The 21,885-nt window shown below is 37.6% G+C and overlaps 1 protein-coding gene across 1 annotated transcript; it reads left to right on the forward strand.

Moving 5' to 3' along the window:
* The first annotated feature begins 6,795 nt into the window (after positions 1-6,795).
* Positions 6,796-19,662, forward strand: LOC139745144 (phytanoyl-CoA dioxygenase, peroxisomal-like). Its single transcript, XM_071655564.1, is given in 10 exon segments — positions 6,796-6,886; positions 9,512-9,696; positions 11,171-11,330; positions 13,028-13,054; positions 13,056-13,110; positions 14,872-15,012; positions 15,015-15,052; positions 16,844-16,993; positions 17,629-17,763; positions 19,559-19,662. Coding segments are annotated over 10 exon segments (984 nt in total). The 5' UTR covers positions 6,796-6,847; the 3' UTR covers positions 19,613-19,662.
* Positions 19,663-21,885: the final 2,223 nt, after the last annotated feature.

A 21,885-nucleotide genomic window follows, 5' to 3' on the forward strand; every position in this document is an offset into this window, starting at 1 on the left:
GCTCGCAGGAGGTGCCTGTATGTAACGTTTCTGTACACGTTATGTTTGTGTAATGTTTTCACATATTTTGTATAATATAATGCTTTTGAACTCGCATACCCCAAATGGGGTGATTGATGAGTCAATAAACTTTCAACTTTCAACTTTCAACAGCCGCACATGCAGCGCGCCCGGCCCTCGTTCTTCAGCACGTCCAGACTTACTGATATGCACTTTGACACTTCCAATTTCGTGGGTAACAAGTGGGTCTATGTATTACAAGTACTCGCACTGCAAACACATTCAGAGGACTTTTTGCTCATATGATGTTTGACGGAAAAAATAATAATAATAATGATAATAATAATGATAATAATAATGATAATAATAATAATAATAATAATAATAATAATAATAATAATAATGATAATAATAATCAATAAATAGATAACAATAATGAGATGAAATATCAACAAAAGGGTTGAAGTAAAGCAAACAACTATAATTATTCACAGGATTCGGTCCGTGTTTATATGAGTATATAAACTCTTAGTCAAATAAATCAAACAGTCGCCTCTTTCCACACGAATTCTTGGAAGACTTATGATGATGATGTATTATGATAGGAAGATGAGGCGTATCAACCACGAAAAAAACCCCACTTATTTGTCAATTAGTGTAAGATTTATATTCTGTTCTCTCTTTTTTTTCTCTTTTGCAGTCTTTAATTGTGCAATTCTGCACATCTTCAAGGTGACTGTTAACGTAAAGAATGCCTCAGCGAAGTCCGACGTGAAAATAACATCATAGTTTCACCAAACTGTAATATTTGCCACAATCGCATGTACGTAATTAAGAAGCTGGTGCATGGCAATAGAAGGGGCAACAGGATGTCGAAATTCTGTATCAGTGGTCTATTCGCATAATGTAATAGGGCCTACGATAAAGATCCTGTTTTGATTTATTGTTAGCAAACTTAAACCTCCCCCCCCCCCGAACATAATAGTTTGAAGGTAATGTCCTTTCTTGAAATGAAAGAAGACAAACAAACAAACAAACAAACAAACAAACAAACAAACAAAACTGTATATCTTTCGCGTCTATACTGCATGACTTGTACTGCGTCATACAGAATAATAAAAAGCGAATAAATGAAATGAAATGGAATGATAAAACTATAATGAAAGGAATTTGCCTATAATTACCACTTCTGTGCCACCTTTATTTCCTGTTCATGTGTGAAATTTGAATAGAATAACTCACATTGACTCATTGGGTCAGAATCAAAAGAGTAAAATCTTCGAGGGAAGCAAGATGACTTTGTCGAACTACAATTGTGTATACAAACCAATGGTGCAGGGTTGTGATGTGATGACATCATCAGCACCTCGTCTGGATATTGATGACGAACAACATCGCTTTTCCATGAAATAAGGGAAATTCTACCACAACTACATTGTACCTTATTTTAGGTCTGATTGTTATAATAAAATAACCTACCACTTTTAATTTGACAGGGTCCGTGATCCGTAATTTTTACTCTATCTGAAGCTAATCCAAACATGTCTTAATGATGGAATGGCATTTAGAATATAAATAAACAGCTTGTATGGTGTGTTTTTTTTTTTCTCAACCAGAGGTCTGCACGTCTTCTCATGCTTGGGGGGGGGGGGGTCGTATACCTCCCTGCGTTAAGCATGTAATAACCAGGAAAAAAAGGGGGGTATACGGGGTTTGCAAGTACTGTTGGTATTATAGTATCTCGCGCTTTTCACTTAATTTTTTTCAGTTCCATTTCAGTAATTTATAAGCACGTAAGATACATTTTGTAGCTTATGCAGAACGGCATTGCACATCACTGGTTGATGTGATTATGATCCATGATTTTGATACTTAATGTTACTGTAGTTAATGAGAGACGTGTGTAAGAATACATTGTATAAAAATGTGATAGTGTATACAGGACCTTATGACAGTTTCATCGTGAATTGACAAACATACATTGGCAATGGATTAAGTTCAAAACTTCTCTCTATATTCATGACTAAATAAGTATTGGGAAGTTAGATCTAAAACTTGGCCGAATTTATAATGCTAAGTTATGCATTCGACGAAAATGATGTATCACGTATGTCAGTCATAATAGATTACAGTCATTAGATTAAACAGGGTCGCCGTGCATATAGTCTGTCATACCCAGTCGTATAGATTACTCACCGTTTATATAAAATGAAACATGAAATATAAAATGAAAGTTTTTATGGTACCTAACGAATAATGGCGCTTGGTTTAGCGCCCCTCCTAATTCTATATAGAAGGGGGTTTAATAACATTTTAAACGCACCTTTACAAGCGACACAAACAACAGCAAGTTGTTCGTGACACCATGCCAAGTTATTTATTTTATATTTTACTCCATAATTTTTTCAGGTCTGATTTTTATGAAATTCCTGGTAATCATATTCATTTGATTTTACTTCTACTCAGTATGGGTGCGAAATTGCCTTCAGAGATATTTCATTATTATATTGTTGGTGTCTGTATGTACGTCTGTCTGTTTGCTTGTTTGGTGTGTTTGTCACGCATTCGTTTGTTTTCTAGCCAGTTCGATTCGTCGCACTGTGCTGGCTTCTCAGGAAAATTTCACATTTGTTTGTTATACTGAAGAGCCACTTATGACCAAATGAACGTTATATACTCCAACTATCAGTGATGAGATGAGTCCAAGGTGATCCATTTTGATACAGGCTTCGTGCGAGCAGTGTGCTATATTGCGTGATTATGCAGGCTCGTGTAAAAAAATAAAAATGGAAGAAGATGCTATGCGTAACTCTGAAGTAGTTTATTGTCGGATATTGATCTAAACACTCTTCCCAACCAGAAAATGAGCTTACACTCTACTTAACAATGAATATTATGTTAATGAAAAGGCTTCTGTATATGGTTTAACCTCATGCATGTATAAAACAAATCATGTGATGGCAGGAAATATAATTTTTTTCCTGTATAATGACAACGTGATTTTAATAGTATAGTCTGAAGAGATCACATAAACATAAAGGGCTATACAATCTGAACAGGATTTGATGTGTTTCCAGCCCACCAAAATTATACAAAAGTCATGTATATTATATTCAATTTCCAGATATAGGTAGGCCCAAATGCAGTTTTTGTCGAGCCTACCGGAGGTGAGGGGAGACTAAGGGATCGCCTGCGGCGTCTGTCAGTCCGTCGTCCGTCCGTCGTCCGTCCGTCCGTCCGTCCGTCCGTCGTCTTTCCGTAACACTACAAAAACTTCAATAACTCTTTACTCCGGGCTTCAGTTGCAATCAAACTGCGAGGGAAGAGGGGTCATACAAAGTTTCACGTTTTACCAACATTATATGAAGGTCACCTCAAGGTCAAAGCTCACAGGCAGGGGTCAATGAACTTTCGGGCCCAATGTAAAGTTTTTATGGCGCGTTTCTATTATGGGTCATAACTTTTGATCCATAACTCCATTTGTGACCAAACTTGGATGGTAGATGTCCCTTGGAGAGTGGATGATCACCACAAGGTGAAAGGTCACAAGCAGGGTTCAACGAACTTTTAGAGCCCAATGTTAAGTTTTTATGGCGCGTTTCTATTATGGGTCATAACTTTTGATCCATAACTCCATTTGTGACCAAACTTGGATGGTAGATGTCCCTTGGAGAGTGGATGATCACCACAAGGTGAAAGGTCACAAGCAGGGTTCAACGAACTTTTAGAGCCCAATGTTAAGTTTTTATGGCGTTTTTCTATTATGGGTCATAACTTTTGATCTATGACTCCATTTGTGACTAAACTTGGATGGTAGATGTCCCTTGGGGAGTGGATGATCACCACAAGGTCAAAGATCACAAGCAGGGGTCCACGAACTTTGAGAGCCCAATGTTAAGTTTTTATGGGGCGTTTCTATTATGGGTCATAACTTTTGATCCATAGGTCCGTTTGTGACCAAACTTGGATGGTAGACGTCCCTTGGGGAGTGGATGGTCACCACAAGGTCAATGGTCACAGGCAGGGGTCAACGAACTTTAAGGGCCCAATGTTAAGAGTTTATGGCACGTTTCTTTTTTGCCATAAATTGTTACCCTTTTATATCTCTTTTTTATCTGTTATATCTCTTTTTTATCTGTTATATCCCATCCGCGTACAATTTCTTGTACGCGAATGAGCGAGACACATTATGGCACTTGCCTTGTTTTAATTGATGTGCTTTGACAGAAGAAGAGAAACGGAATAAGGAAGAGAGTGTACATAATTACTCTTGTTGAGTGATTAAGGATAGGACCTGCACTATATCTATTCAGAGAAAAGAATTGTTTTCCATTGCTCTTAACATAAGAGTAAACCATTTGGCATTCTGGACGTGTTTTTATTGTTATAGCTTTGTGTCTTAGAGGTATACGTTATGTATGTGTTCTATATTCAAGTAGTCAGCACGGCAACACATTGAAAAACAAAAACCACAGATAAATTTCTATATGGACTAATATGGACGTCAGCAGTGACGAAGAATTCATCGTTGACAGTTACCTTCTACTTAGTTTTTGTGTTGTTTTGGGAGGGGCTCAACGCGATAAAGCATTATTCACTTGTCAATAAATTGCACTTGAGATGACGAAACAAAGAAAAAATGTCTGTGTTTGTTTTAGCTTTGCACTACTGAACTCATTTGGAAACTTTGTTGAATATAATAATACAGAATGGATTGCGAAGGCCCTGTCGGAAAAAAAAAATAAAGTCAGTTAAAGGTGATGAGCGAGGTGCGTTACGCTGTCCATCAGCCTTTTACACCAACAGAAATCATTCTGCGGTTACGCCTAGCATCAACCTCAGCAGCTTACAATGATTTCTAAAGAAATCATGCACCACTGTATACGGGATGTCAAGGTGCCTCTTTTATGACAGCATTCCTGGCTGAATAAGTCATGCAACTGATATGATATCATATACGCTAGCTAAAAGAAATGAGCAACTTAGTATATCCTGCCAAGAAACAGACGAGATAGTTCCTCGCCTCCTCGACATTTTCTGATCCTAGAAGCGAGTGAGTTGGAGAAACCCGGCCTAGATAGTTATGGTATTCTTTCAGAGTTTTTGAGTCCGAGGAGAGGTAAGAAGGCGAATTGTGATGAGAGCTCACCTTCTCAACATCTACAGTCCAAGAAAGGGGGGAGATGGAGGTGATTATGGGACCTTATCATGACGAAAAGATGTTTCTTTTTTTTTTTATACCAAAATGAAAAATGTATTGATCATTAAAAAAAAAAGAGCATGCACTCTTTTCGACTACCTGTAAAAATGTTATCATAGTTACAACATCGCCACAACTTAACACATTGATATAACTTCTCTATATCAAGGCCGGCGCAAAGGGGGGGGGGGGGGGGGGGAGGCAAATACAGTTTGCATACTAACATCGGAATACATAAGGTTCTAACCACTTGCCCCCCCCTTTTTTTTTGCATAATACATATAGGAATACATAAGGGTCAACTACTCCCCCCCCCCCCGCCCCTCCTTACCTCGGAACGTGGCAGCAGAAAGGTGGTTAAACTTCTTTTTTTTTTGTTTTTTTTTTTTGCTTGTTCAGTCGATTAACCTGTACCAGAATACCAGAAATATAAACTTATCTATATAAGGGGGCTAAGTTTTTTACAAGATGTACATTTGCAAGAGTTTCGAGTATTGATACAGCTGTATAGCTGGAACCATCATGTTAAATACGCCTAATAAGCAAGAAAGCAAACTCAACATCAGCCTTCCTCAGAAGCAACATCAACGCCTTCCCAAGGAAAACAAAAATCCTGTGTTACACAACTCTGTTGCGCCCCTATCCTAAAATATGCCTGTACTGTCTGGGACCCCTCTACACAGGTGCACATCACCAAATCAGAGAAAGTCCAGCGACGTTTCGCACGTTTTGTACTAAGGCGGTAATGATGTACCGGGTCATGAACTCCCTAAGACTAGTGGACATCCCACGGACAGTACCTGCACCCATCTCCGTACTTGCATCGTGGACATATCCTGAAACTTGTTGTCCCTCACACAAGAACAAAATGTTACAAATCATCGTTCTTCCCAGATGCCATCCGATTGTGGAACAGCCTTCCTCTGGATGCTGTCAACTGCACCTCGCTAGATCTATTCAAAAGGGAGGGTGCAAGACATACAACTGCGTTAACAACCAGGGGTGTTTTTAGCTGTAAATAGTGACTTTGTAGACATTTTAATGACACTGTATATGCCTGCACCATTTAGTGGACTGTACACGGAAGAAGAAGAAGAGAAGAAGATGCAATTACAAGGGGTAAGAGTTCTGTGGTGCACCGGGGTGCAGGGAGGGGGATCAAGGCTCTTCGAGAAAGGTAAAAATTAGAGATGGCCCTCTACGTCCAGAGGGGGCACTCGTACAATATCGTGTTGTTGAATTTGGTCCGCGATCCGCGATATGAAAGATGCATGCATTTGATTGCATAAGATGACGCATTGTACGTGTGTAGTTGATTTAATTGGGTCTCGCTAGCTAGTTTGCTGTTGTGTTGATTTCTAGGATCGCAACCGACGGTGTATGGCACTTTGAAAGAACACGTCTATGTTTGCTGTAAATAAGCCTATGTACCTACCAGCAGAAGCTGAGTGAGACAAGTTTTAGGAGACTCTGTCCTACAACGTCAATAGACATCTAACGTTAGTGTCTACTGGAACATTCTAGCTCTACCTGCCGGCTACGGCCCTGGTGACTGCGTCACGCGTCATGGACATGGCTACGCCGGAGAAGCCCGTTACAGGCCCGACGAGTCGGCTGTCCAGCAGGGGCAGGGCCCACGAACGACTGATGGTTTGTGCACGTCACTTGGATACTGCTCATCATGTTGTATCCTTACATTACAATGTTTGAAGCCCAATGTTGATACATAACGGATGGCCCTAATGATGAGTCACTACGACATGTTAACGTACTTGTGCTCAACTGCATGATTTCCATACCACTTGACTTAACACTAAAAAGCTAACGGCTACAGGTGAATCTAGAATGTTACTGATTACTGTTAGCTCTCTAATACGTATGGCAGTATGGTCCAGTAAATGGACCAACGATGGCAGAGGCTAGCAGAGCTATGCTTTTCTTGAACCAGTGAATGGAATATTGAAGTTGTAACAAAATAGGGACTACGGCTGATGGTTACAATTGCAATTGTTTGTTTCTGGAAGCTAAACGTTTGATAGTCGTTCAGACAAATGGTGTGCAGATTGAAGACTCTAACAACGGTAGATTTCTCTACCTGAATATTTGCCTTGATGTGCCCAAATCTAAAGTTAGAGTTCAATACTCTGTTTGCAGGAGGTTTTGTACAGGGTGCCTGTTTGTTGTGAGGGTTGACCGAAAGATCGGTCTGTATCTGTCCGTCGGGGAATGTTCCGCGGAGACTGCGTCTGGCTTCACGGATCCCCTCCGTATACAGACCGAAGTCAATGATTGCGGCTCCTGTGTGGAGCAGTCGCGCACAGATCAAACGTTACGATAAACCAAATTTCAGACAGCTTTTTTACATTCAAACAAGTATGACATGACATGACACATTATGCAGCAATATTTGGGATAAATTTCTCACATTGTGCAATCAAAATACTCACATAACCTCGGTTATAATGCAGAAATTTTATCGATATCGCAACATCGCCGTTCGCGAGCAGTAAGTCGCCATTTTGAATCTATAACAATTGCTAAGCCAATCACATGCGAGGTACGTGTTTTAGTAAAACAAACACGTAGAAACTACCTCGCATGTGATTGGCTAATAGATTCATAGTGTATGTTTCTGCAGTTTGAATGTGACGACGCGACAGGCTGTGTTTTACGTTGAAAATTCTCCTAAAATGTTGGATTATTCATGAATCTGGTGAGTGTAACGTATTCTTAAAAAAATAAATTCACCATACAAGCTTAAATGTGCCGACCTAGGGCCGTGAATTAGACGCAATCGAGAAGGGTGAGGTACCTCACCCAATTTTCCATAGAGACAGTGGTTAAGAACATCCACACAGCAATGGGTACTGCAACCTTCCGTCTGTCTACGGAGGACAGCGTTAATGGCAAAATATAAAAGAGTCCTCCGGACAGACGGATCTTTCTGTCTATTGCGAGGGCTGTTCCATATTCATTGATGAAAAAGTCCAATAAATGTCACTTCCCATAACACTTGCAAGTATTATCCCTGCTTGTGATCTATCCCTAGTGAGACTGAGCACACATGATATTCATTATTAGCTGTTTTATTGATGAATGAAAGTGCTCCTGCCAAAAATAGTCATCCTGTGCCCCCCCCCCCAAAAAAAAAAAGGCAACTGGGTAGTTTACTCAGCATTCAGTAACGTTCAAAACGTTCTTGCGTTGCAATTCCTGTGTTACAGAAGCATGCAGATACAGGGCTACAGAACGTTTTTGTGTGGGAATGTGTGTGTGTGTGTGTGTGTGTGTTTGTATGGGGGGGGGGGGGCAAAAGGGTGGGTCTGGCTACTCAAGTATCAATGGTAACCTAGCCCCACCCATGCTTTGATGGGAAGTGAAGACTGTGCGAACGGGACCCGCAGGAATTCATGGGTCTCGTTTGTTGTTTGTTTGTTTTAATACTTAGACTTCTATAATTATCATTATCAGTATTACCGTGATCATTTATTTTGGTGGTGTTGTTGTTGTTGGACTTGAAGAGCCAAATGGGTGGGGTGGTTCCTGATTCATAAAGCCTGATAATATTATAGCAAGCCTACACAAAGCCCAGTCAAAGTGGCAGTAAGTACTATCACTAGGGATACAGTATTTGCAGAATGTACAGGTGTGTACATGTTCACAAATGTAAGTGGGTTACTCTGAAATCTACTTCTTACGTGTGGCATGACCATAAACCAAAAATTTGTTAAGGCTGTAAATGCAATCAGAAGTTCCAAGGTTGCATGCCATAAAACAATGAGAAGACACCCAGATCCACAAAGAGTATGTGCTGAATATGCTGTGCAAACATTGTAAACAAAGTATAGTGATTTGCCTTGAAGTGCCTCTCACAATTGCCAAACTCTTTCACAATGAAACTATCATAATCTGTGAATGCTGGTTAAAAAACAGAATGGTGTGCTCAGAGAATTTAACCCAAATAATATTTATACACTGTACACTGTATATCCATTTTTTTTTTGTTTAAGATACCATTTGGTTATTTACCCACAAGCAGTAGATCAGTCATGAAGATCTAAAGAAAGAGAGACTTGTTGTTAACAACATCACTAAAGTAGCAGTTCTTTGATGAAAGTGAGCAGATAGCATATTGATGCCTTTACCATGAAAATCATGTGTGTGGCCTAGACTGGAAATGCTGTCTGCCTATCTTACTCCCCTGTAAAATCTTCTGTATACAGTAAGTCAGTCACATTCATGAAATGATTATTTGAGTGTTTACATGATCAACCAGTCTTATTCACCTTGACACACACATGCCATGCCTAGTCTCCTAACCAGACATCGAGTGATGCCCTGCCAGTCGGAGTGGATTTAAATCAGCCTTCTGCAGACACCATTGGTTATGTCGTAAAGAACTCCTTTCTCACCCCAGTGCAAGAGGAATTTTACAAGACCAATGGCTATCTGGTCATCAAAGACCTAGTTCCTCACGACAAGATTGAAAAATACAGGTGAGACACCCAAAACGGCTGAAACAGTAAAAACATTCCTTTGTGTTGTTATCATGTCTTCATGATTATTGTTTTTTTTTCAGAGTACTAAAATAATCTGTTTTTATGGTTATGATTGTAAATATGTGCAATTCAGCCTTTGGCTGCCAGACATGATTTTTAATGACACCTGAAATAAGTCACACTTGGTTGATTTTCGTTTAACCTTGTAAAGAGATGACAGTCGAGTAGCATTGAAATGTTCATTTCAAGAATAGAATGTGGTACTAGGATACCCAGTTTCAGAATGATGTAACAATACCATTATTTAGGTGCTCAGATTCAAATCTTCTTTTTTTTTTAATTATTTTTATTAAGTTTCTTTGTCTTCTTCCTGTGTCTTGGGTCAAGCAAGGAATGAGTCAGTATCACATACGTAGATGGGAACATTTCTTCAAATTCCTTCCACTTTATGTTAAAAAAAAAAGAGAAATTATGCTGGAAGTCAAGATTCTGATCTTCTGTTGAGAAGTAATCTTGTCCTGTAGGTTTTGATGACTATGTGATGTGAGGTCACAGTTATATCTGTAGTTATACACCCCTCCAAATTATATTTTTTTCACTTTTGCTACTTAAATAGTTTAAGTCAGACACTGGAACACTAGAACTGGATAGAAAGAAAAAAAGAGGGAGAGCTAGCAGTGTCTTAGGTTTTGTTCTTGTCATGTAACTTCCATAAACTTCCTTTAGCTCAGTTGGTAGAACATGTGCACGTAGTGCCTGGTGTGCAGTTGCTGACAGGTTGAAGCATTCATGATTTGGTCCTTCTTTTCTTTTTCTCCGTTATCGAGCAGATCAAATGATTCAATCTTGTGTACAGAAAATTATTTAAATAGCAGAGCCAAAATCTTTATAAGAAATGGCACTTTGTAGATATAGGAGTTGTCATTTTATTGCATTTACCAAGTAGCTGCAAAATGATACTAGACATGCACTAGAAAATTGCGCCCTACATTGCAAAATAATGCTTCAAACATTGCAATGATTACTATTACTGGAGGAAGCCAAGCAGCAGCCACTCGTTGAAGATTTTGTATCGCAAAAAGCAGTGACACAGTGAACGATTTAAAGAGTTATACCTTCATGTAAAACAAGTTGTAAAACAACATTCATGAAATGGGGCTTTGGCATAAAGTTATGTTTGATAGTACTGAAGAAAGAAAATAAGAATGAAGTAGAATAAAAACAATCGACTGGGAAATCTCACTATGTATAAAGCAGAAGGTTGGACTTTTGCTTTCAAAGTGCCCTTAATAAGCGTTCGTAAACATAAGGGTTCATCCTCCTTTATGTGTGTGGGTTTTTTTCTTTTTAATGTTCGAGATGTGGAAAGTATCAACACCTCCAAACACCATCACCACAGAAACAAGTCAATAGTATTAAAAGTACAGTGTGTGAGTTCATTGTTAGTGGTGATTTCTATTCTGATTGGTAGGGAGGAGTTTGACCAAATTTGCAAGTTAGGCAAGAAATCTTCGGGAATGATCGTAATGAAGGACATCGCCCTTCGAACTTCAAGTGGAGAAAGAGCTGTCAACAAGATTCAGGACTTCCATGAGAATGAAACCTTGTTCTCATACTGCACCCTCCCAGAGGTAACCTTGATATTGTCATTCAGGACTTTGGTTTCTTTCTGAGTGATTTGTGTCAACTGCTGTCACGTGAATATTTGGTGTGGTTTCTTGAGAGACTTTTTTTTTTTTTAAATGCAGCCACCTTTGCTCAGAAGCTTGTTGGTGCTTGTAGTTCACACACATGAATGTATTACGATGCATATATATGTACTTGGCAACGGCTAGACAAACAAATGTTCCATTAGTATTGTAAGTCATGATTTTATACTGCTTGTATGTTTGTGTGGAGCTACTTAACCTGGCCCTTGTATGGAAACACTTACATTGTAAATGCCTATGCGAAGTCTACTACAGGGCAAACAGCTTGAGGTTCTTTCCTGTCTGCAAGAGATGAAATAGCGTGTGGGATTGGAAAGGAATAAAATCTTAATTAAAGGGATCGTATAGTTTTGGTTGAGACTTACTGTAAGAGTGTGACTAATTTTTTGCGTTTGGCCGGGTAAGAAGAGTTTCGCGTGTTTTAATTCCGCGGAATCAAGATATCACGCACAGGAACATATGGCAAGCAAAAATATTCGCGTGCTTTTATTTTCGCGCTAGTTTCTAGTTGCGCGAAATGCGCGAAAATTTCAACACTGCAAAAATTTCCACTTTTACAGCAACTTCAGGTTCTTTCATTTTTTTTTTTAGTGAGACAGTGAGAAACCTCTCATAAAATATGAAAGAGCATGTAATTCCAATGAGGATTTCAACGTTTGTTTGATGAAAATTGGTTTTGAAATGGCTTAGATATCCAAAATTGAGTGATCCTAATAAAGTGTGGACCCACCTTTTATTACGATCATTTTGTTTTTACTTTGTTTTTGGATGTTTCATCTACTCCAAACCCGATTTTCATTAAATAAACTTTGAATTTCTCTGAAAATGGTATGCTCTGTACTATTCATAAGTGTTTTCTTGGTATCTCTCAAAAAAAGTTAAAGCCCAATTTTCATCTCCATCAATACTGTACCATCCCTAGGTAAGTGTTCTAATTCAGAATTTGGGGAGAATACAATACAATACTGTATACGTGGTTTCTTTCGCGGTGGTTTTATTTTCGCGCTTTTCGCACTTTGAGGTTAAACCGTGAATTTAACATCACGCGAAAATGTTTTGAACCCGTCGCTTGTTACAACGCTATCATTACCGACCGCGAAAGTAAACACACGCGAAAAAGTCGGCACCGATGGAAACCGCGAAAGTTTCTGTACTTTTACAGTAGTCCATTGTAGTGTTCTAAACATAGCTCATGTACAATGTGTTCTGTGAACTACATCCCTTGCAACTTCTATTTTAAAAAAAAAATCTCTCTGCAATTGCAATGCTGTGATCTAGAAAAATATCTGATGCAGTAATAACACTGTGATGCAGATAGGGACTGATCAAACATGCTCCATTATATTCTCCTGGGGCTTATTATCATCCTTAATCTGGTGTTAAACATTCTTGCTTACACTGGCCTGTACTGCCTGGTTACCTAGTTATTGGGGACATGGCCAAAGATCAATGTCCAGGCTTGATGCAGATCAATCAGCTCCAGAAGAAGAAAACCAAAATGCTTTTTTGACAACCAGAAGATACCCAAAGTGTGGCCCCAAATCTCAAATGTCCAGGCTTACTGCAAATATTGCTGTATCTCTCTAACCACTTTTTGTGTGCCTTGTTCATCTTTGCAGATCCTTCAATATGCGGAGTGCTTTGTTGGGTCCAAACATCATGGCAATGCACACAATGCTAATCAACAAGCCTCCTGACCCAGGTAATTATGAACTATCACAGAATGTATAACCAAGATTAACCCATTGAGGATGGTTTGATTCTGCTTCATCACGCATTTTCCATAGACACTTGCCCAAGTATACTTGGGACTCATCCTCAATGGGTTAACTTTGAATTCTAATAGCAGTCTTTGGGATGGTAAAGGATCTAACCTTTATGACTGATCACATAACCGCATGAAGGTGATTGCTCAGATCCATTGTAAATAGCTGTTATGCAGGGAATAGCAACGTTTTGTTCCTTGCAATGCAAATTAGGATCGTGGGAGTGTATTATCATGTAGATTTGAATCATGGGAATGGACCATCTATATAATGAACTCAGCACCGTGTCCCCCTCCCCCCCCCCCCCCACCCCCATTGCCAATTCTGCATTCTAGTGTTTTCCTTGCATGTCCTTCTATGTATATACTATAATATATTTGTATTCTCTCTGTATCTTCACAGAATGTTATATCAGAAAGAAGCGTCTTCAAATGCCATCATTGTCATTTAGCCCAAGCAATCATTCTTATTAATATAAATCAAAAACTCTTTTCCACATTATTTCCCATGTCAGTTGGTGTCTGCAGAGTTGTACACCTTAATTTATTCCAATGGTAATGCTCAGAGAGGGAAGGAAAAATCCATGTGCATACAAGCAGTCTTAAATAAAGAAATAAAACAAAACAGTATAGATTTAATTTCTGTTTGCTTTAGAAAACATGATGACATTATATGTCTCATGCTCTCTTTTAAAGTGAAACAATAGTTTGCAGATGCCTGCATAACTGTCAATTCTTGCTTTGAAATGTACATATGCATAGAAAAAAAAATATGTGAAGTACCACTGTGATAGCATGATTTCAGTTGGGTAATGATAGAAATGTGAAATACTAGTGAAAAGGGTTCATTGTAAATACTGCAATCTCAGAGCTTTATACCCAATCATGGTTGCTATGCATTCTTTAAATAATTGATTATTGATAATGAACACATTGGGCCACAGCAATATCCACAGATCTGTGCTAGAGTGTATGGCGCTTGGTGGAAAATATAATTGCTAGGGTACGATCGGTCATGATTTCACATACATACCTGCTACTGAATAGGGGGGGGGGGGGGGTGCCAGGAATAAAATAAAGTTGTGTACTTCAATGGAAATTGTTTGACACCTTTGATCTCAAAATATTTTAAAATAATATCAATATCATGGCAAATTGTGTCAGCCAGCCAAATTTCTTTGTAGAGCTTTTCAGTGCATTGCAAGCAAATTCCAAAAATGGTTGGAGATGAATTTAGCCCCCATCTGAGAACTGTGTTTTGGCTTTTGATGTGACACTGTCATCAACTCCCTTGCATACATTAGAATGTGTGTATGAAATACAGTTTATTAAAGGTCCTGTTTACCTTTGGAGCAGTGATTTAAAAAGTGTTCAAGATATCACATTTCATGCATATGTGTAGGTCTGTTGTATCACAGAACACCCTACCATATAAAATTTTCACAATAAAGCCTAAAATATAAGGAGAGATCAATATTTTTCTCAGTAGTGTATACCATAGCTGCAGACGATTTAGTCTGGAAACAGTTTTATTATACATATCATTCACATTTTGAGTATTTAACAATACTTGACATCGAATATACAGATTCAAATTTTTACAGTGGCTATTTCTTTCCCTAATTCACATATTAGAACTATTTTAAAGCACTAATGCTGGGTTTTTGTTTCATCTGTAAATGTAAATTATGCTTCCAGGAACCAAGACTTCTCGGCATCCAATGCACCAGGACCTTCACTACTTCCCATTCCGTCCAGCAGAACGCATTGTGTGCTCCTGGACTGCCATGGAGAAGGTGCACATTGCCAATGGCTGCTTGGTAGTCATTCCTGGATCACATAAGGATCACTCTTGGAGCATGGGTACCCCAAGTGGAAGGTGAGAAGAACTGTACTCATTGTACTGGACCATAATGACATAAATTGCTTGTTATTCTTAGCATTGCCATGGACGTAGTTACTGGTATTGCACGATTTTTGTTTTTTTCATTCTTTTCTTTTCTCAGTGTTGGGATGCAAGGAGATCAGTGATTTGCATGTTACTGATCAATTGCATTTTGGTTAATAGAAATAAATAGGAATATTTGTTCTTATAGTTCAGGGCAACATTATAGATTGAGATGACAGCCTTTACATGTATGTCACAGCATTTCATTTGTGGTTGCAGTATGCAATAGTAATTTTGTGTATTTTGTATAGCCTGCAAGACAGTGATTGCAATAGACATTTAATGAAATAAAATAAGCAAAACCATTGATTATTTGAGCTGAAATTCAATGCATGCTGGTTAAAAACCAAATACGGAGATATTGACTTGTCAATGCTACACAAAGGAATACCAAGTGTGATATACGTACCTCGAGTCTTGTTCTACAAAAGATTATTAAACTACTGAAAATCTTGAGCAGCATATTTTGTTTCCCATTTAAATCAAGGTTTAACCTGCACCTCCACTGATGGATATTTGTGTAGGTTGTGTGTGTGTTTATAGATATCTTCTTCAAAGGAAAGGAAAATAAACAAGCAAACAGAAAGCAATAACACTGCCATAGATTTTACCAAGCTCAATAGTGAACAATGTTATAACTTGAAAGGTGTTTTTATTTATTTATTTTTAAGAAAGTTTAGTTCTAGAGGTTTTATTCTTGTTTTACTGTAACTCTCCTTGAACAATACCGGAGCTTAAAGGGATGGTGTAGCTTTGGATGAGATTTGCCTTCAGGTTTCCAACTTTCCAAGTGAGATAATGAGAAACCTCGTATGAAATATGAAAGAGCATACAATTTTAAGAGGAATTTGAAGCTCGTTTGATGAAAATTGTTTTTGAAATGGCCGAGATATTCAGAAACAAAGAGATCCTAATAAAAAGTTGGACGCCCTTTTATTAGGACCACTTTGCTTTCCTCTGTTTTGGGATATCTCGGTCATACCAAAACCAATTTTCATCAAATCAACATTGAATACCTCTTAGAATTGTGTGCTTGTTAATATTTATGAGTGGTTTCTATTTATCTCACAGAAAATTAAAATCTGGGCCCCATTTCATAAAAAAAGTTGATATGATAGCAACTGTTGCTGGAATGACAATTGTCATAGTAACAACCAAGAATCCAGCTTCCTGATTGGCTGTTGCTATTGAAGTTGTCATTACAGCAAGAGTTGCCATCTTAGCATCTTTTATGAAATGGGGCCCTGAATCCCCTATCTCAGCCAAACCTATCCCGTCCTTTTTAATCTGTGTTATCGATGAGGACCAAGTGAAAGAGAAGGAACCAGCTTGGGATTTGAACCCATGTCACTTACTGCTTTATGGGCTGCGGCACTGTCAACTACAGTAAGCTACAGCCAGTTCTAGGTAGTGACACTATAAATTCAGAACAAATACTTAATGCCTCACTTCTATGTCCAACTTCATGCCATTATCAGCAACAATAACTTGAGCAGGAAGTCAAGATGTCTGTATTTGTACATTAGATGTAAAGAATGAAACAGTTGAAGACACTTAAGTGATGCCACTGAAGGTCATCCGGAAACAGATTGTAATGTGCCTGTGCCAAAACAATGAAATCATAGAAATCAAGGGCAATCTCTTGGAGAGCATGTAGTAATAGACAATGAAATCACATTGGCAAACTTATGAGCAAATGCTGCCCTCCATTTGTTTCGTCAGGGGGGTGTGAACAAGGCGTACCATGGTGTGCTCCACTACGATGAGTCCATGCCACGAGTGCACCTGGAGATGGAGAAGGGAGACACTGTCTTCTTCCATCCACTTCTCCTCCATGGCTCAGGTGCCAACAAGACCACTGGATTCAGAAAGGTGATTTTTCTCCTCTTCATTTTTTTTTTTTTTTGCCCATTTGCCTTTGCGAGTAATGCTTTGCACAATCAAAGAAAAAAAAGTTTTCCACTCATTCAGTCTCTTTTTTTTTTTTGCCTATTTTTATTTTTTGTCTGCTTTTGTTTTTTTATTTCTTTGATACCACGAGTTTTACTTACATGCTATTACATGTATTTGAAATTACAATGTTGACTTATCTACTTAGAGTAGCCTAATCGGTGTAAGCACAACTACCAAGAGGACCTTACCATTATTAATTTGTTAGCATAAACACATGTCCATTACATTGTACCCTTGTGTGCTCTTTATACTCATGATGTGTAGTATGTCACATCGCAGTTTGGATTAATCAGTCAGCACATATACAAGTTTGATGTTAAATCTAGTACTTGTGTACTAAAGTTATTTGATATTTGTTTCATTCTGAGTGAAATTAAAGAAAAAGTTGTAATGATAAATAAATATCTTTAAAAGAATGAAATTGATTCACAGAAAGACTGACCTGCAGTGCATGCTACTTAGACCTCAGCAAACACAAAACGATTGGCATCATATTGATTTTCATGAGAAAAGTCAGAAGGTAATGCTCAGCAGCTGCTCCTCCATGATTACAGGCCATCTCATGCCACTATGCATCTTCTGACTGCCACTACATTGATGTAATGGGAACCACGCAGGAGGTCATCGCTGAGGAGGTGAATCAAATGGCCAAGAAAAAGCTTGGGGATCAAGTAGAGATTTCCTTCGAGGTAAGTTCCTGTCATAGACTGATATTTTGCTCACAATCCTTGGTTTGTGTGGGCCGTAGTCCAGAGATGGCACCCTCTAATTCATAGCAAACAGCCATTTTGTTCACTGCAAACTTTCATACAGAAAGCTAATATAGATTGAATGAATTAGATATTCAGTCAACCTTGCTTACGTTGACCTCACATAAGGCTTTATATTCTAGTGATTTTGATCCCTCAGAAGTCAAAGCTATTTCTTCAGTTCTAATAGATTCAACTTAGTCAAGGTTGACTGTATATATCATTATATGCTAACAAGCATTCCGTAACATACATACACACATATATCATACATTTACATTAGCATGAGCACACTCATATAAGGAGCATATATTGTGTACTTCTCATTGAAATAAAAGAACTTGCATCATACATGTATATGGCATTGAAATCATGCATGAATCAAGATTACTATTTTCTTTTCGAAAACTACAATGAAAATTACAAAATTAATGGAGTCAGATCAAATTAATTGAGTTATTTTTCACAAGAATACTTTGATGGTGTTTTTCACTGTCATACAGTTGTATGTGTATTCTAGGGACAGCATGCTATTCTAGCATTTACAGTAGGATTATGTAATCTGGGCAAGAATACTGGATATTTTAATTGCATTGATGCATGGCAAATTGTCAATCATTTACTGTGAAAAAAAAATTGAAATTGAAATAAGAAAAAAATATTGCATTATTGTAGTTGGGGCTTTTGGGCTTATTTTCATTCTGACAAGAGGTTGTATGTTTTGCCTTTTCAATGATGTTTGTATGTGTGTGCCACCTGCTGTGTGTGTGCTAGTGTCAGTTAAAGTGTTCCATGTCTTTGTCTACATCACCTCTTTCCTGGCCAACTTTGGTATAACAAAAGGTTTCTATTGAAGAGCTTGGATTGTGTGTATTTTCTTTCCTGATGGAGGCGAAGCAACCTGGTTTTTACTTAACATTGGTTCAATAATGTCATCGCCTCTCATAATCATGGTACAATTTCTTAATCAAGTGACCATCATCAATGAATTATGCTTTCTTCGTGTGTCAGTGAGTTTTGTTGTTTAATCTTTGAACGTGTAAAGGTAACTTGTGAATGTGGTCTGTCATTAGCAGTGGATCTGTGTCAATCTGTGTCAATATCATACTCAAAGTAATATGAATGGCTTCAAAGATTACATGGTTCTTTTATCCAGACACATGTGATTAAGGATTGTAAGATACAGATGCTGTATGTATATAAATTGACCGCTCCATGTGTAGATTTATGGAATTTATTGTGGTCCCTGAGCAGAGAAATCAATACTCTTAAATTTTTTGTTAACAAATTACACTGAACAGTGTTGATGACGATGACAGTGTAATTCCATGACAATAGAATGCCGCTTGCTTAACAAGTTCACCTGTGTAGAATCTGTGCATGCCTTCTTCTTTTGTTCTCCTTCCTTGAGCCCCGACTCATGCATTCTTATGATGAGGCTGCCATGTCATCATCCTTGTTCATTGCAATTTGTTATAAATTTTGGAAACATTCTTATTCTTCATCCCAGTCATTATGAATTCCGAAACTCTGTACTCTTTATAACTAATCTATAGTTGTTCAAATGTAAAAGTCTGAAAATCATCCAGATGTCTCCTTTATTAATGCCATGCAAAGTGTAAGGAGATCCATGTCATCTTGGTATTAGGTGGAATACCTATTAATGTCTTATTCTGTGTGTATTTTGAATGATGACTGTGTGTTATTTTTGTGTCACGACTGTTTTGCTATACAGGATTTGTGGGCTCTCAAAGGACGTCTGGTCCAAGGCGAACGCATCAACCTGTAAACCTTTTGTGATCGCGAAGATGAAATGCTTCCCAATCTTTAGCAGCTGAATGTGCAAGCAATTTATACACTAATCTGAGGTGGCGGTAGTACCTGGCCTGTGTGTGTTATGTGTGTGCTGTAGAGAATGTTTGCACAGCAGTACTGGTATTATTAATTAGTAAAGTTCTGGAGGATTTTCCTGCAGAAGTTATTATCTTTTCATCACAGAATTGGTACTTCTAAATTTCTGTGCATAACTCATATTATAGAAAGAGTAGACGAAAGTGGTTAAATTTATGGAATCTAAGCAAAGTCAGAAAGCAATTTCCAAACATCATTTTGCCAATTTGAGAGCAAAACAGGAACTTCAGTCTTGTAAGATATGTTGTCAACTTTAGAATCAGTTATAGATTTAGTAATCAAGGAGCTTTTGAAATTCTGCAACCAAAACAATAACATATGAACACCGAAAACTCAAATAAAAGATGATTTTTTTTTTCTTTGTGATCTACCTTTTTATGATTCACTGATTATGAAAAGTAAAAATGATGAAAAGATAAGAACACACCAAACCACAGAAATGGTGTGTGTGTGACTTGATGATTGAATCTGTCAATGAATTCTCTGTGTGATGGACACATGTTGCAGCAGTTTGGTATTTCTGTATTTCAGTCATCTCTATTCAGACACCTGTGAAAGAAGAGAACAGCCTTTTTTACTGAGATGGCGTGTTGTCTGTGGGTGTTACACATAGTACATATAGATATTTGTATTTCTCTTAGCAGGAAGATGCTTAAACGAAATTGGATTTTCCATAGGCCATTGTCAAATATGGGAACAAATATTGCTCTTTCATGTGATATTTCATATGTGCAGAGTAACATAGTGTTCTCCTGGAAGTAACACAGACTTCATATTTACCCCTGTAGTTTTGAACATTTATTCTGTGTGAAGCAAAATGTTGAAAGTTACAAATTTTTCTAAGGATTAAGAATGGAGACTTCATTTGATAGCGCTGTATATTCATACATACCAACAATATGATTGGCATTAATTTTTTTGCAAGCATATTTTCATACGTGCCCATACAAGTTCCACACATTTGTGTTTTCACCAAGTTTTTGTTTCATCATTGCCGTGTTGCTGTCTCCTTCAATAAATAATGAATTTGATTTTGTTTACATGTACAAAAATGTGGAGAACAAACAATTTTTGCTACCAAAACTATGCCAATGTTTTAACTAGAACAAAGTTCATTATGTGTATATGTATTATGTAAACTTCTGTACATACAAGATTGATGATATTAAATGAATTGAATTCTTACAACATTGTTTCATTTATCCTTTCATGAATGATATTGATGACTATCCTTATAGATTATTAGGAGTGATTTCAGGAAGCTGAACTAACAGATGGAAGTGACGTTTATTGCAGAACATTTTGGACGTCCACAGAAAATTAACATTGAAACTTAAAACAGTATTGCAGCATAGTTCCCCCACCCCCCCCCCAAAAAAAAAGAGAAAAAAAATGAGAAAGGATTAAAGATAAAATAACATCCTTCAGAAAAAATCTCTGGATAAATCAATGTTTATACAATGTAGAATAAAAGTAATCGAGACAAAATCCCAAATTAGTCAGCTTTTGACAGTTTCAAATTGGCAGGAGTTCAGTGAAGAACAGGTTTGTCATATTTGTATTTAATTTTACTGAAGACCACTAAGTTTTCACGATATATCATTAAGATGTAAAAAAATGTACAATGTATTATGAATTTGTGTATAATAATTTGTGTATATTCAAGAAGAGACTGCATGTGGTATACCTACACAGTGGGCGATATATATAATGTGTGTTTTCTTCGGTTTCCTATGCTGAAAATTATTATTTGGATGAAAGTGCAATTGTTTGTGATGGAATGGGTGAACATCATCTGTGACACCTATGTACTTTTCTTTTCTGCAACAAATTTAATCTAATCAGTGACATGAAGAAATGATGTTACCCGTGAGTTTAACATTGCTTAATCTTCATGGATATCTTATTTTGAGAGGAATGCAAATTAAATGCAAAATACACACATTGAAGTCTGTGTTCTCTGTGGTCTGTGCATTGTTTTAGATTTGTGCTGGTGGAATACATGAAGTTTAAAAGTACAGTGCAAGTAGAGATGTTGATGTCTGTCATTTCTGTATGCCAATACAATGTATATGTACTTTATACCACAAGAACAAAACAAAATAAAAATTACTGTGTAATTTCAAAGTCATACAGAGGGTTCTTGTGATA

The sequence above is a fragment of the Diadema antillarum genome, unplaced genomic scaffold, assembly GCF_040938485.1.
Source record: "Diadema antillarum isolate AM-2024a unplaced genomic scaffold, OU_Dant_1.0 scf00000036, whole genome shotgun sequence".
NCBI lineage: Eukaryota > Metazoa > Echinodermata > Echinoidea > Diadematoida > Diadematidae > Diadema > Diadema antillarum.